Source organism: Papio anubis, chromosome 3 (genome assembly GCF_008728515.1).
Source record: "Papio anubis isolate 15944 chromosome 3, Panubis1.0, whole genome shotgun sequence".
In the NCBI taxonomy this organism is placed as follows: Eukaryota; Metazoa; Chordata; class Mammalia; order Primates; family Cercopithecidae; genus Papio; species Papio anubis.
This window is the reverse complement of record NC_044978.1, coordinates 20,915,147-20,928,996: the sequence shown is the minus strand read 5'-3', so window position 1 is coordinate 20,928,996 and position 13,850 is coordinate 20,915,147. Positions and strand designations below refer to the sequence as shown.

The following is a 13,850-nucleotide window of genomic DNA, read 5'->3' as shown; positions in this document are numbered from 1 at the left end:
AAGATACCCGCAACAAAATTAGAAACCAGAACAAAGAACAGCTGCTAGACTTAAAATGGACAACCAAAACTTTGAGTTAAATATAGGACCCTAACCCTAAACATTTCAAATCTCTGCTTATTAATAAAGATTGGATTTTTTTCCAAGTATTTTCTCTTAGGATTTTCAAGTTTAATATGTTAGCATCTTCAGCAGTGTCTCAGTTACATCAAGCTACTTTTCTTTTACTCATGTATTGATTTTGCTAAATGTCTATAAGGTACATTCTATAAGGTACATGCATATACTGACTGCAGCTATTCTAGCTGTTGGTTATGCATTCCCATTGTGGAAGCAATTACAGTTGAAGTGGATTGAGTATGCAAAAAGAAACCTAGCTTTTCTGTTCAAATGTTTCAAGGAATTATTTCTGCTAAAAAAGCAAAACAAAACAAAACAAAAAATCTGACTAAACACTCACCTTCCTATTTTCCAGAGCTCAAAAGAAAACAACTTCTGTTTCCTTGACAATAGGATCATCATCTCCAAAGACAGGGGTGACCACAGCTGTGATTCAACCATTATCTGTCCCTGTGCAACAGGTAAGTATGCCTTGAGCCAGAGCCCATAAGGGGTCGAACTCATCAGCAAACTTGTGGATTTTAAGAATATGACTTTGATTCTAACTAGTATACTCCCTTGAAATATTTTCTGAGTAGACACAAAATTCGGAGCAAAGAAAATTGTAGGTAGGGTTTCTCCTTTCAGTTCACTAAAAATACCTTTAACCAAAGCCACACCACCAATTAGTCAACATTTGCATTTCCATTGGGAACTTCTTTCTCTAACAGCTAATAACCTGATAAAATGGTATCTGTTTTAGCTGTAACTATTTGATTATTCCCTCACATGTATATGCTCTTTCATTTAGCCAAATTTATTAGCTCATTACAAATTAAAAGACAAGTCTGCATACCAACAAAAAGCTTTCCCACTCCTAAAAGCTAAACAAATGAGAAAAAACAACTCAAATTCCTTGACTTCACCATGCTTTTTGATCTTGCTTTTATTTTATTGTAAGACTGCTATAACCCTCAAAGAACACTAATATAAACTACTGGAAAGTAATTGTAATGAGTTTACTTTGCAAACACAAACAATATGAACTTTAAAAAAAAGTTAAAAAAATTACATCTGGATGTCTCTAAATCATGATTTAATGAGTATGTTCAAAGACAGCACTCACAGAAAGGTTTTCTCCCACAGTCTAGAAATGTAAACTCATTCCTAAGTAATGAGTATGTCTTACAAGTATCACCATGTCCTCCTTCAGCCTTTTTTACCTATTGAATGCTCAGGGGTGTTTCAGCCACTATAGAGGCCAATATGTTCTATCGATACGTGGAAAATACAAACAGTAGAGAGAAGACATTTGGGTCCATAAACTTGAATCAACCAGTATCAGTTACTCAGAGATAGCATATATAGTACATATTTCCTTTAAACCCCTTAACCAGAGTGGAATTTATAGAAATATTTGATTAAATCAATGGACATTTATTGGTATTTGATGTTTAAATAATGATAAATATTTATTGAGTGCTTAGTACTGTGCTAGGCATTTCATGACAGGAAAAAAATGTCACCCACCCCATTCCCAAATGGGGTGAATGTGATAGAATATATTTACATGTAAGACAGAAGCCTAGGAAATAGATACATACACATCTAGATATGTAAATGCCATAGTAATGTAAAGAGTGTATTTTTAAATGGATTAAATTCTGTGAAGACATGGAATGGAAGGTAGTTTACCCCATGTTTATAGTTGGGAGAATGAAGCGCCCAGAGAAACTCCTTCAGTTTCTTACTGCAGGCAATGTGACGTCAAGTAGTGCTCTGGAACCAGACTGCCTGGGTTTGAATCCCAGTTCTACCACTTCCTAACAGAGGAACCTTAAGCAAATAATGTAACCCTTCAAGCCTAGTGTTTTCATCTGTAAAATGAAGATGATAACACCGTGTATCTCACAAGTTTGTCCTGAAGATCGAGTGAGTTTATCTTCATATGACACTTGGAACAGTCCCTGGCATAGAGGAAATATTAATACTATGATTAATTATACTATAATATAATTATATTTATTTATATTAATTTAGTATAATATAATTATACTAAAATATAATACTATAATTAATACTACAAGAGTGTTCACATATTCTTGGGACATAAAAAGACAGTGAAAAGTGAAACCTCTTGAATCACAGGCCAGTAAAGTCTTCCAGGGGTAATGAATAAGCTCCATTACCATCCTAGCATCTCTACAGCTCTGCCAAAATTCTTCATGATGTCCCGTGGCATATTTAGACACACGATACCGGATCACCATCATCTTGGGTTAAGAAGCTAACAACAGCTTCCATACGTGAATAAATCCAGATTATTGAAAAATAAGTGATAGTTCACAAAGAAATATTTTCCATTCACTACTCTGAAATCCTTATAATATTTCTCCAGAGATGAATGTCATTCAATAGGTATTTTAGCACCTTTGTTTTTTGCACATCAATAAAAAAAAATTTCTTTTCTCTCCTTTCCCATAATCCCTATATCAAAAAAGAGTACAAGTTAAATAAGGATAGGTAGATGTTTGATAATTTACCCTCCACTGCCGATTGCCAATGGCTTTTATGCATTGAATCCAAACTGTATTTAAAAATAAAATACAATGTCTACAAGAAGTTTTAAAAAGACCCATGTGGAAGTCCCACACACAGAAATCCATTTGGTAATAGCATTTAAAAACTCATGGATCCCCAAGGACCCAGGGAACTTTTACCTTGAATATCCTTTTGAACAGAGAAGAGTAACAGATGTGAGATGAGGAAGTGGAACAACATCTGTACTGTAAGAGTAGACAAGTAAAATGATGTATGGCGACACTTTCATTCACTCGTTTCATTCAAGTGGAGCGATCCCCATAATGAAAGGTTTCTTCAGCCCATCTTTTAGGCGATTTATATATTTAGAATTTGATCCATGTGTCTCCGCTTTTGCAGGTTCACAGTCCAACTTCATATCTCTGCCGACCTGATGGAGCCACCACTGCCTACTTTCCTCCTGTTTTTACAAAGGTCTGACATCTGGAAGTCTCATTCTCTGTGTTTGCTTTGGTCCTTCAATTTCATTTACATGTGGCTTCATGTAGCAATCTTTAAAAATTAAAAAGAACAGATCAGTAGGCTGATTACCATGGTTACCTTTGGGATTAAATAGATATTTGTTGAACAACTGCCATGTGACTATAATCTTGTGATGGGTTCTGAGAGATGTGAGCAGGAAACTGATAGAGCCTAAAATCTAGTGGGAAAGCCAAGACAGGTAGAAAAAAGATTAAAAACAAAAACAAAAACAAAAACACTGCTGTGTAGGAAATTGCTTGGGAAATCTAGCAAGTTTCATCGAAATTCAGAAAAATTGACTAATTTTCCATTTGTCGAGTCCAGAATTTGCATTGCCAGGCTGAATGGCATCCGTGTCATTGGTCAGCCTCTCAAGTCAGAAATGGTTCCATATAGCATTTCTTCTCTTCCTTTTTCCTTCCCTTTTTTTAGAGAAAATTATAAAACTTTATTAAAAGACATTTTAAAAGGCCCAAATAAATGGAGACATGTGCCATGCTTGCAGACCGACAGACTATAAAGTCATGACTCCCTGATTAATCTGTATTTAATGTAAATCTGGCTACAATTCCAACAGCTTCCTGGGCATTTTTGTTTTGTTTTGTTTTGTTTTTACTTTAAATTCTGGGATACACGTGCAGAACATGCTGGTCTGTTACATAGGTATACATGTGCCATGGTGGTTTGCTGCGCCTATCAACCCGTCATCTAGGTTTTAAGCCCTGCATGCATTAGGTGTTTGTCCTAATGCTCTCCCTCCCCTTGTCCCCCACCCCCCGACAAGCCCCAGGTGTGTGATGTTCCCCTCCCTGTGTCCATGTGTTCTCATTGTTCAACTCCCACTTATAAGTAAGAACATGCGGTGTTTGGTTTACTGTTCCTGTGTTAGTTTGCTAAGAATGATGGTTTCCGGCTTCATCCATGTCCCTGCAAAGGACATGAACTCATTCTTTTTTATGTCTGCATAGTATCCCATGGTGTATATGAGCCACATTTAAAAATATGGAACGCTTCACGAATTTGCGTGTCATCCTTGTGCAGAGGCCATGCTCAGCTTCTCTGTATCATCCCAATTTTAGTATATATGTGCTGCCAAAGCAAGCACAGGTTCCTGGTTTTTAATTGTTTGTTTGACGTAGAATTTAGCAACCTAATTCGAAAAGTTGTATGGAGGAAAAACAATGGCTAAGAATAGCTAGGATACACCTGAGGAAGGAAAATAAGGTAGTGTTAGGAAGGAGTGGGATTTGTCCTATGAGATAGCAAGACGTTTCAAAGGGATAGTAATTAGGGCAGTATGGTCCTGGTATGAGGCTAGAGAAATTGATGTGAAATCAGAGTAGAGGCCACAGAGATACTGAACACTTACAGAAACTTGCAAATCACTGGAGAAAGAATTGATTCTTCAGCAGAGGTGAAAAAGTATCCAGTTGGACTCCTACCTCATACTTTTCACAACAAACAATTCCTAGTAAAGACAAATGTGAAAGCAAATCTATAAAACTTTTGTGAGGCAGAAAAGAAAAGCATTTTTGTAATCTCCATTTAAGGAATGATTTTTTTTCCCTTCAGTTGGTTGAATCCAAGCTTTATAAAATATCTTTTCATAAGCAGTTACAGTATTTCCAGTTGGGCACAGGCAACAAATGTTAACAAGTGGTAACGACTTGGAAACTACCCTCCTAGCTAGGCTGCTAGAAAAGAAGTCATGTAAAACCCTGCCTAAAACTATGTCAATCTGATAACCAATGAAGTCCTCCTTTGATGTTAAGAACAGAACATGTTTACAGAGGGGTGGACACTCCACATTTAGGATGTAGTTTAAGAGTTTTGCAGAAGCAGCTTCCCAAGGTCATCACCAGAAAAGGGTGTGTTGCCCGATGTATTGGTAACCAAGATACAGTTGATTTGGGGGTGCCAGGGCCCAACACGCCTCTTGGTTTAAATAAATAAAGTCCATGCTAGTGGCACAAGGGAAGGAAGAAAGGATGCGAAGTTTTACTTTCTTTCACTACTGGGCTTTCCCGCATGGGTCTGGCATGTGTAGATGTTATGGAATTCCTCCTGGGCACCAAGAGGAACTCTCAAATACTAAGTACAAAATCCTGTTTCCTCACTTGCAGTCCAGCTCCTGCAACATAGTCATTCTATTAGTGGTCTTTCCCCTTTCCCCAAAAGAAAACCATGAAGCATTCTTTGTGCTAACAGCACAACTTTAAAGAGAAGTAAACCAAAACTCTGTTTTTCATATAGGTTGATTTTTAAGAACTCTCAAACTGTCAATTCACTGGAAGCTCAGAGCCATGGGAAGCTCAGAGCCACGGAAGCTCAGAGCCACGGAAGCTCAGAGCCACGGAAGCTCAGAGCCACTTCTCCAGCCTTCCACTTTCTGTGTCTGGACCATGGAACATCTCTCTTCTGCAGGGCTGTTCCTTTCCTTGATGCATCTGCTTTTCCCTTTCTCACTTTAGGCAGCTTCTGTCTCTGATTTGTAGGGTCCTTCTTAGGCCTGGTCTCTGGTTTTGGAGGGGTAGGTTTAGAAAATAATCCTGCTGATCTCTGTAAATCAAACTAGCCTTTACTTTGTCACTCATAGCACCTTCACTGGGCTTTCTCTTAGGCATGATGATGACAATCAATGGCAGGTGCGCTGGCTTTCACAGTCCAAGGGTTGCCTCCATCTGTTTTCTCATGCTACTCTGGAAAAGATTCGTAGGTCCTAGGTCTCACAGCTGGTCGCAGGCAGAGCCAGTGCTCCTGCCTGCAGACCACCTGGCAGATTGGTGGGTTGTGGACCACAGGACTGTGGGTAGTATGGACGTACATGTGACATTTCTCCCCAAATAGACCCCTCCAAGGAAGCACAGTGTCAGGCGGACTTGATGGTATGGCAAGAGGGGCCCTTATATGGATCCTGAAACCCCCAGGGCTCCAAGATACTACACAAAGTAGATGATCCAGGTTGCCATGAGCATCCTGTAAAGGCTGGCACTCAGTCTTCTTTGGGACTCCTTGTTATGTTCCCGAAGGTTCTCCTAATGGCTTACTATGTTTAGCCATGGCTTTTGCCAAGATAAAAATGTTAGCTCCAGGAGGATCCAAATGGCAATCCTGGAATAACTGTGGAGCTTTGACTGCTTAAGTTGCTTGACATCTACCCATTTCCTACATCTCTGACTTTCTGACACTGAAAAAAAAAAATGTATAATCTTAGGAATAAATCAAAGTCTCTTTTGGTGCCTCAAAGCTGAAGCATGAAAAATATTTCAGTGCCATTTGTAGTCTATCCTGAACAGCTTCCTGGACAAGCCTAGAGACATTTAATAGGTTAACCCATAGAAGCTGGACCCCATAAGTGACATTTACCCTGTTTTGATCTAATAAATTAGCTATTCTATGGACCCGGTCACAAAGAAACAAAAATACTATTTAAAACCAGAGATTTTCTCCATTTAAATATAAGAAGGAAGAAAGAATGAAGTCAGAAATAGTTGATCATCTAAACCTTTTCACTTAAAGACATTCTAGTTAACTACCAAAATGTTTATCAAATGTCTTCTCAGACTTCACATTAGACTTTTATAGTTCTTCTGCCAACGTCATAGGCTTTTAGAATTTCCTCAGGGTTTTAGCACACTTACTGCAGGACATTGGTGACAGAATTGGTTTTCCCAGAACATCATTTGTTGTCCCATCAGATAATTTTAGCACACATGCATACAAACAAACAAACAAAAAAATTCACACTTCCTAATGTGAATTTGTTTGCTTTTAGTCTATATATGGGTAAATTATGTTTGAGTTATTTTGAGAGTCCTACACCCCACATTTGATCCAATATTCTTTTTTTGAGATGGAGTCTTGCTCTGTCACCCAGGCTGAAGTGCAGTGGTGTGATCTTGGCTCACTGCAACCTCTGCCTCCTGAGTTCAAGTGATTCTCCTGTCTCAGCCTCCCCCAGTAGCTGGGATTACAGGTGCCTGCCACCACACCCAGCTGATTTTTGTATTTTTAGTAGAGACATGGTTTTACCATGTTGGTCAGGCTGGTCTCGAACTCCTGACCTTAGGTGATCCACCCGCCTCGGCCTCCCAAAGAGCTAGAATTACAGGTGTGAGCCACCACGCCTGGCCTAGATCCAATATTCTATAGTCAGAAGTTTAAATAGTAAGAAAGTTTAAAGGGCCCTTATTGCTAGTTAATTCTGGAGAAGAAGGGTACAGAGAAGATATATGTGAGGGAAATATTAATGTCCTGATATTTAAGAACAAGTATAAAAGCTTTACCTCTTTGTATCTGTAAAGCCAAATTAATTTCTAATCTGTTGGATTGTAAAGATTTATTGGTCTGGAGTTGGAGTGCGGTGAGGGACAACAAAGGCAGGAGCCAAGAAGGAGGAAATGAAAGTCAATAAGGAAGAAGTGCAGCATGTTTCATTACTTTACTCAGAATCTCAAAATGAGAAAATACAGAAACCCCTTAGCTTAATAAACTCAACATCGGAAACTAGTCGGGCAGAGGTGGTACATGAAAAGGCTGAGGCATGTGAAAACAAATGCATGTCTTTTTTCTCTTCTTGTCTGGTTTTCATAAGAATCTACTTTTATTTAGTGTGTGATTGTTTCAAGAAATTCACATTCCACCCGCTTCCTCTTAAATGTAGATAAAGAAAGTTAACAGTGGTTACCATCAAATTCCATAAATACAGAGCAGTCAGTGCAAATTCGCAGACAGCCCAGAAAGCTGTGCAGGACTTTGGTAAACTTTACTCATTTTATGACTTGGAGAGGGTGAAAAGCTGATAATCAGTGGGTTCAAAGGTGTTTATCCTTACCTGAGTCAGTACTAATTATTTTATGATGCAAGTTTTGCATTTTGTGTTTGTATCTGTTTTGTCTAGGATTTGGAATTTTTCTTCTGTGTTGTGAAATTGCTTAAAAATGCACCAAAGTCTGATGGGGTACATTTTCCTTGAATTTCAGGAACTTCAAAACACAGCTGTGGCGGAAGGCCAGGTGGTGGTTCTGGAGTGCCGGGTCCGAGGGGCACCCCCTCTGCAGGTCCAGTGGTTTCGGCAAGGGAGTGAAATCCAAGACTCTCCAGATTTCCGAATTCTACAGAAAAGTAAGGAGAAGTGCCCATGTCCTGAAGTCTGACCATTTTATTCTCTCCAGCTTCAAGAAGACCAAGAAGGGCTAAGTCATTGAGATGAATTGATCTCTATTTTCAAAGAGTGGCAAGATTAGATAATCTACAGTGTGTTGAAATCCAGTAATGGAAACTGTGACCCCCTTGAAACTCTAATGAAAGGGACATATTCTTTCTTCTTAAAAAATGCATGTATACATTTGGACTCAAATTTGCATCAATAATTTTAGGAGGTTCACAAGGCTCCTAGAGCCCATCTATGAACTGCAGTTGGAAAAATGTCCTAGTGTAAGTTGATACAGGAATTTGAGTTTCTATGTTTTATAGAAATATAAACTGATCTATCACTTTATATCTTTTGTATGATGGAGTTTGATTGTAACATTTCTTCAGTCATGTCCTAGATAAGGTAATGGAAAGGAAGAAGTAGGTTTTTTTTATTAATGGAATCCCATTCTAATACTTTGTTCTAATTTATTTTTTTCATGCGGCTAACAGAACCTAGATCTACAGCTGAACCTGGTAAGAATATTTTTAGGGGTTTTTTTGGTGGGAGAGAGAGCGGATAATGTATCTTTTGGGTCTCAATAGTTCTTTGTTTCTATCTTAAAGCCGTAAGCAAAACAATGTTTTTGTGGTTCCCTGGAAATGTGAAACCCCCTTAAAGACAATATCTTCTTTATCATGGAGTCTGTACACTGCATTTTACATCAGTGTCTTTATTAGCAAAACATTAAGTTCCATTCAGACAAGAAGGTCAAGCTCAGTGACTTCAGGCTTTTTAAAATACAGTCTTTTAGGCTCAGAAAGCAAACTAAGCTGATGATGAAAAAACATCCTCCTAAAATTCCAGTAGAGAAGGACAATCTACTGCATGTTTGTACTGATCAGAACCCACTAACAACCCCAGCTTAGAAATGTGTCTCAAATGAGAGCAGCTCAAAGAGGTAAGCAAAATGGACCCCCAGGCATTTCTCATTTATGTGCTCTGAACCATAAACTTTTACTATTCTGCAAGCATAAAGAAAGTCATCTTGCCCCCAGATCACTCTTAATTATCAGGTCGTTTGACCAGATCACAGTGCTATGTGATCCAGCTGTTCCCTGCCTCAGATATATTGCATGTTTATGGTTCCTCGTGGACTGAAACAGTGTTTGTAAAGGAAACAAATTTTTGTCTAGGTACTACATCGTATGTCCTCCGCAAGATTATTTACTTTTGTATTTTTCCCATCAGCAGAGTCACAGTTTCACTTATTTCTGAACAAAGGGTAGAAAAACAAGTCATTTTCCTGTTTCTCCTGTTTGTTCCTCTGCTTCAGTGTCGCGCGGATCTTGCCACATGTGTCTTAGGAGCCATGACCTTGCTCTGACTCTTCTTGGGGGAACTGGAAAGTTCTCTGTGGGCCACTGCAGGTCAGATTACTGCAGTCAGTCCCTGAACCTCTCACGTCTGTGTACTGGATCTTTAAAAGCAGAGTTTGACCCTGTTAGGATCCAAAGCTTGAGGGAGGCTGAGTAGCATCCTTAGGGAACAACTGGAATTGATCTGCCCTCCTGTCATGAATTACAAGCAGGGCAAGTCACCCCACTTAATGTGTCAGTCATCACATCAAACAGTGTAGTCACTTTCCAGACTGTGGAAATATACAACTGCATATTTTGTCTGTGAAATGTCTTAGAATAAAATTGCATAATACTACTTTTCTGATACATGGATTTTCTGAGATTAAATCTGCTGCATGAGCTAATATGGGAATCCTGTAGGGAGTTAGGGCACATCTTGTGCGTTTGCTGTTTTAAACAACTTTAGATAGATAGGTAGATATAAAAGTAGGAACCAAATATCTTTTATCTACAAGAAATAGCTTATTATATGAAACAAACCTATAAAGCAATTTATGTCTTTTAATGCTTTGTGTATAAATAAGACTAAAATTTTGAGCCAAAAATTGTAAAAATGTTACTGCTAGCATGACTTAAGGCAGCCTTTGACATTGCGTTTTGGATTCAGAGTGAACTCCTGCAACTCTCTTTTCACTGTGTTGTTATACGTTGTCATCATGCACATAGGTGATGATGACTGATCAAATGTAGGTTGGAAAATCACAAACTGTCATCTGCAAAGTCAAAACATTGGTTAGAAACTGAGCAGCTTAGTTTTCAGTATGTGTATATTTGAAAATCGAAAACACTCAGAATATACTGGCTAAGGAAGAATAAATTTGGATGAGGAGGGAGGAAGGAAACATCTCCACTGAGCCCTGCATCCTCATCACTTACCCTACACACACTCCTTCTGTTTCAGATCTACCCCCCGCCCTGCATCCTCATCACTTACCCTACACACACTCCTTCTGTTTCACACCTACCCCACGCCCTGTGTCCTCCTCACTTACCCTACACATACTACTTCTGTTTCAGTTACGGTTTGCTGCTTTGCTTCTAGAATATAGTTTTGATCGTGAATTATTTAATAAAATTAGTCCTAAACAGCTTCATGGAATCACCTGACCTCTAGAACGTTCTTCAATGCCATTTGCTTTAACGTAGCAAAATCATGCAGAAAAGAGCAAGATATGGAAGGCTTTCCTTTTAAATCCCTTGTCCTAGCAATGCAGAAAAATTTTTCCTCTGTGTGTTCACTGAATTTTCATATTTACATACTTAGATCTGAAAGCGTTTAAGAAAACAGACTCCTTCATTCCAACTACAATAATAGCATTTTCTGAAAAATTTCTCCTGGCAGAGAAATATTTCAAGCAAATCTGTCAATACACCAGAAACAAGTATATAGTCAGGAGCTATTAAAAACTAACACAGTGAGTTTTCCTGACCGATGATTTCTCCACAGTTGTTTTTACCATGACACTACGAGACTTTCTTCTTTCCCTTTTCCAGCGTTAAAATGCTCTGCTTCAGGAAATCAGCAGTTGGCATGCAGCATTAAATAAAATCCATGATCATATTTTTTAAACAAAAACCCTTAAACACATGAATGACTACTTAAGTGACTAATTACATGAGTGGTTATGAGTAAGAACTTCAGAACAAGCAAATGTTATAGCATATTTGTGCTTAAACAATGTTTTGTCATGCCTGTCAAAACTAGGTATGATTCTTTTACTAGTTGCCAAGTGTTTTCCTTACATTGACCTTGAAGTTGCTATGTCAGAGGAAAAAACAAAAAATAAATATGACTGTTTACCTTCTTTAAATGACCTGATTGGCTTATATCTAATGGACCTCTGAGCTATTCAACTGTATGGAAGTGTGTAGGAACTGGCTTCCCTAAAAACTGTTTTCTTAGCCATTGTTAAGTGGAAGGAAGAAAAACAGACATGGCTACAATACATCTGAAGCAAGAGATACATTTTATAGGACTAGGTCAGTGATATTTTCCAAATGCTAACACATAAATAACCTTTGAAGTTCAGGAAAACATTTAAGCATTCTGTTTTTGTTACTCTCTCTTCCTACCCTCTTCCTTTCCTCTGACAGAGACACTCTTGCTCACTCTCTCTCCCCTCTCTGTCTCTTTCTCTCCCGTCACCTCCTTCATTCCCTCCCTCTCTTCCTCTTTTTCCATCTCACTCCCTCATTCTTTTTGTTTCTTTTTTTCTCTTCTCTTTACTCTCTTCCTTATTCATGGGCAAGATGTTTTAAAGCTCCAGAAATAAAATTGAAATTCCCTAGTACCTAGATATAGCCCCATTAGGAATTAGATATTTAGATAAAGAAGGAAATAGCAGGTTGCCTCCAAATGCATCTGTGCAACTGAAACAGGTTTTTCTTGTCACTGCTGCGTCGTATCTGTCTGATGTGTTTTACACTCCCCTCTCTGTCTAGACAGAAGTCAGCTTGCATCACAAATCTTTTCAGACTGTTTTGTGAATTAATAGCTAGTTAGCTTACTTAAGACCAACATCCGTTTGTCATAGTACCTTCTCTGACCTTCTTTGAAATTCTGACTTTGTACTGATAGAATCCTTCAAAGACTAGTCTGGGGGTGGGGGGCACAGAAGACTCATTTGACAGCTGTTAATACTCAGTCTCTTACTCACTCAGCTGTCTGGAAACAGCCACAAACTGTGCTGAGTTACTTCTATAGCACTGTCTAATAGCGTGCAAAATTAAAAACACAAAAACGCGTCTTACTGGTTGTGGAATTATACGTATAAAAATATATTGCCTCCTGCTTTCAATTTTAAGTTCTGCTGACCAGTGTGACCCATGCTAGATCTTGTGCAGTAGAGTTTAGGCTTGATTCTGCAATTCACAGTATAAAGTAAGTTACACTTAGTTAAATGTACTAAGGTGCTGTTGTAGGAGGGCAAAGATAGGGATGTTTCTTGAGATCCCAGTAGATTGTATGCAGTAAAAACTTAATGCGTGTTCTAGCTTAGGATACAGGGTTGAACAAAAGTAGGCCATACGAAACTTACAGTTCACCAAGAGTGTGACAGGTTGCCCTGGGGTGCCACACCACGCTGACAGGGATGCTGTAATATATTTGAAATTTATTTATGCAAACACATTCAAACTGGACATTTGACAGATATGACACGATGACTGGCTTGAACTAGTTCAGAATTTCAACATTAGATCACCCTCCATTCTTTTCTATGACATAATCTCTTTGTGAAACTGAGTTTTTGATGAGTGTGTGATAAAAAGTAAGTACCTCATGAAAATCCATGTGAAACATGAAATGAGGCTGGCTCATCGAATCTGATTCCAAGAGAGGAGGCACAGTGCCCAGCAGATGCACACAGCCATTAGTAAGAAATAGTGGCTATTTAAGAATAAAATCATAGTATTTTTCTTTCAATTTATATGTAGTTTTAAATACTAAATTGTTTAGGCATAAATACTTATTAAGTTCTTTGGAAATAACTGTGTAACAAACATAACTATTAGTTATGTCTTTTGGCTTAGGGGCACCATTTAAAAAGTATTGAGAAACTTAGAGTCCCATGAACCAAGAAAGTTTGGTTTACTTTTAGAGGAAGAGTGTCCAATCTTTTGGCTTCCCTGGGCCACACTGGAAGAACAATTGTCTCGGTTCATACATAAAATACACTGACACTAATGATAGCTTATGAACTTAAAAAGAAATCTCATAATGTTTTAAGAAAGTTTATGAATTTGTGTTGGGCCACATTCAAAGCTGTCCTGGGCCACATGCGGCCCAGAGGCCACGGGTTGGACAAGCCTGCACTAGAGGGAGAGGAGGAAGACTCAAGACACGTTTGAGTACACACCAAAAAGAAAATTGAGTGGGTTTTGGAATTCTAAATGCCGAAATGTGCCTATTTCCAGTCCTCTTCCAGGACTCACATTCCAGCCTGCTGGCCTGTGAACTTTACCTCTCTCAGCAGAGACTGAAGAATTCTTCTCTGGGCAATTTGAACATCCCGAGAGAAAAAATAAATCCAAAGATAGTGATTTGGGAGTTTCTGTTATAAAGATGCCACTTAGATTGTGCTATTGGGAAGACCAAAGTGGATAAGTTCCTCTCTTGTACTCAGAGCTTAATA

General features: G+C 38.5%; 1 protein-coding gene and 1 non-coding gene across 13 annotated transcripts in view; one reads left to right on the top strand and one right to left on the bottom strand.

The window, feature by feature from the left end:
- Positions 1–13,850, top strand: part of PALLD (palladin, cytoskeletal associated protein) — a 431,565-nt gene that overhangs the window by 186,703 nt on the left and 231,012 nt on the right. For all 12 annotated transcript variants that reach the window (XM_009207837.4, XM_031663997.1, XM_009207835.4 and 9 more), the window contains 4 exons: positions 476–581; positions 3,040–3,114; positions 8,145–8,286; positions 8,809–8,832. In XM_009207837.4, coding sequence (XP_009206101.1) covers positions 476–581; positions 3,040–3,114; positions 8,145–8,286; positions 8,809–8,832 — 347 coding nt within the window. The remainder of the gene's footprint in view (positions 1–475; positions 582–3,039; positions 3,115–8,144; positions 8,287–8,808; positions 8,833–13,850) is intronic.
- LOC116274249 lies at positions 4,159–4,267 on the bottom strand. The gene has a single exon (XR_004182885.1). It is a non-coding gene; the product is annotated as a U6 spliceosomal RNA (small nuclear RNA).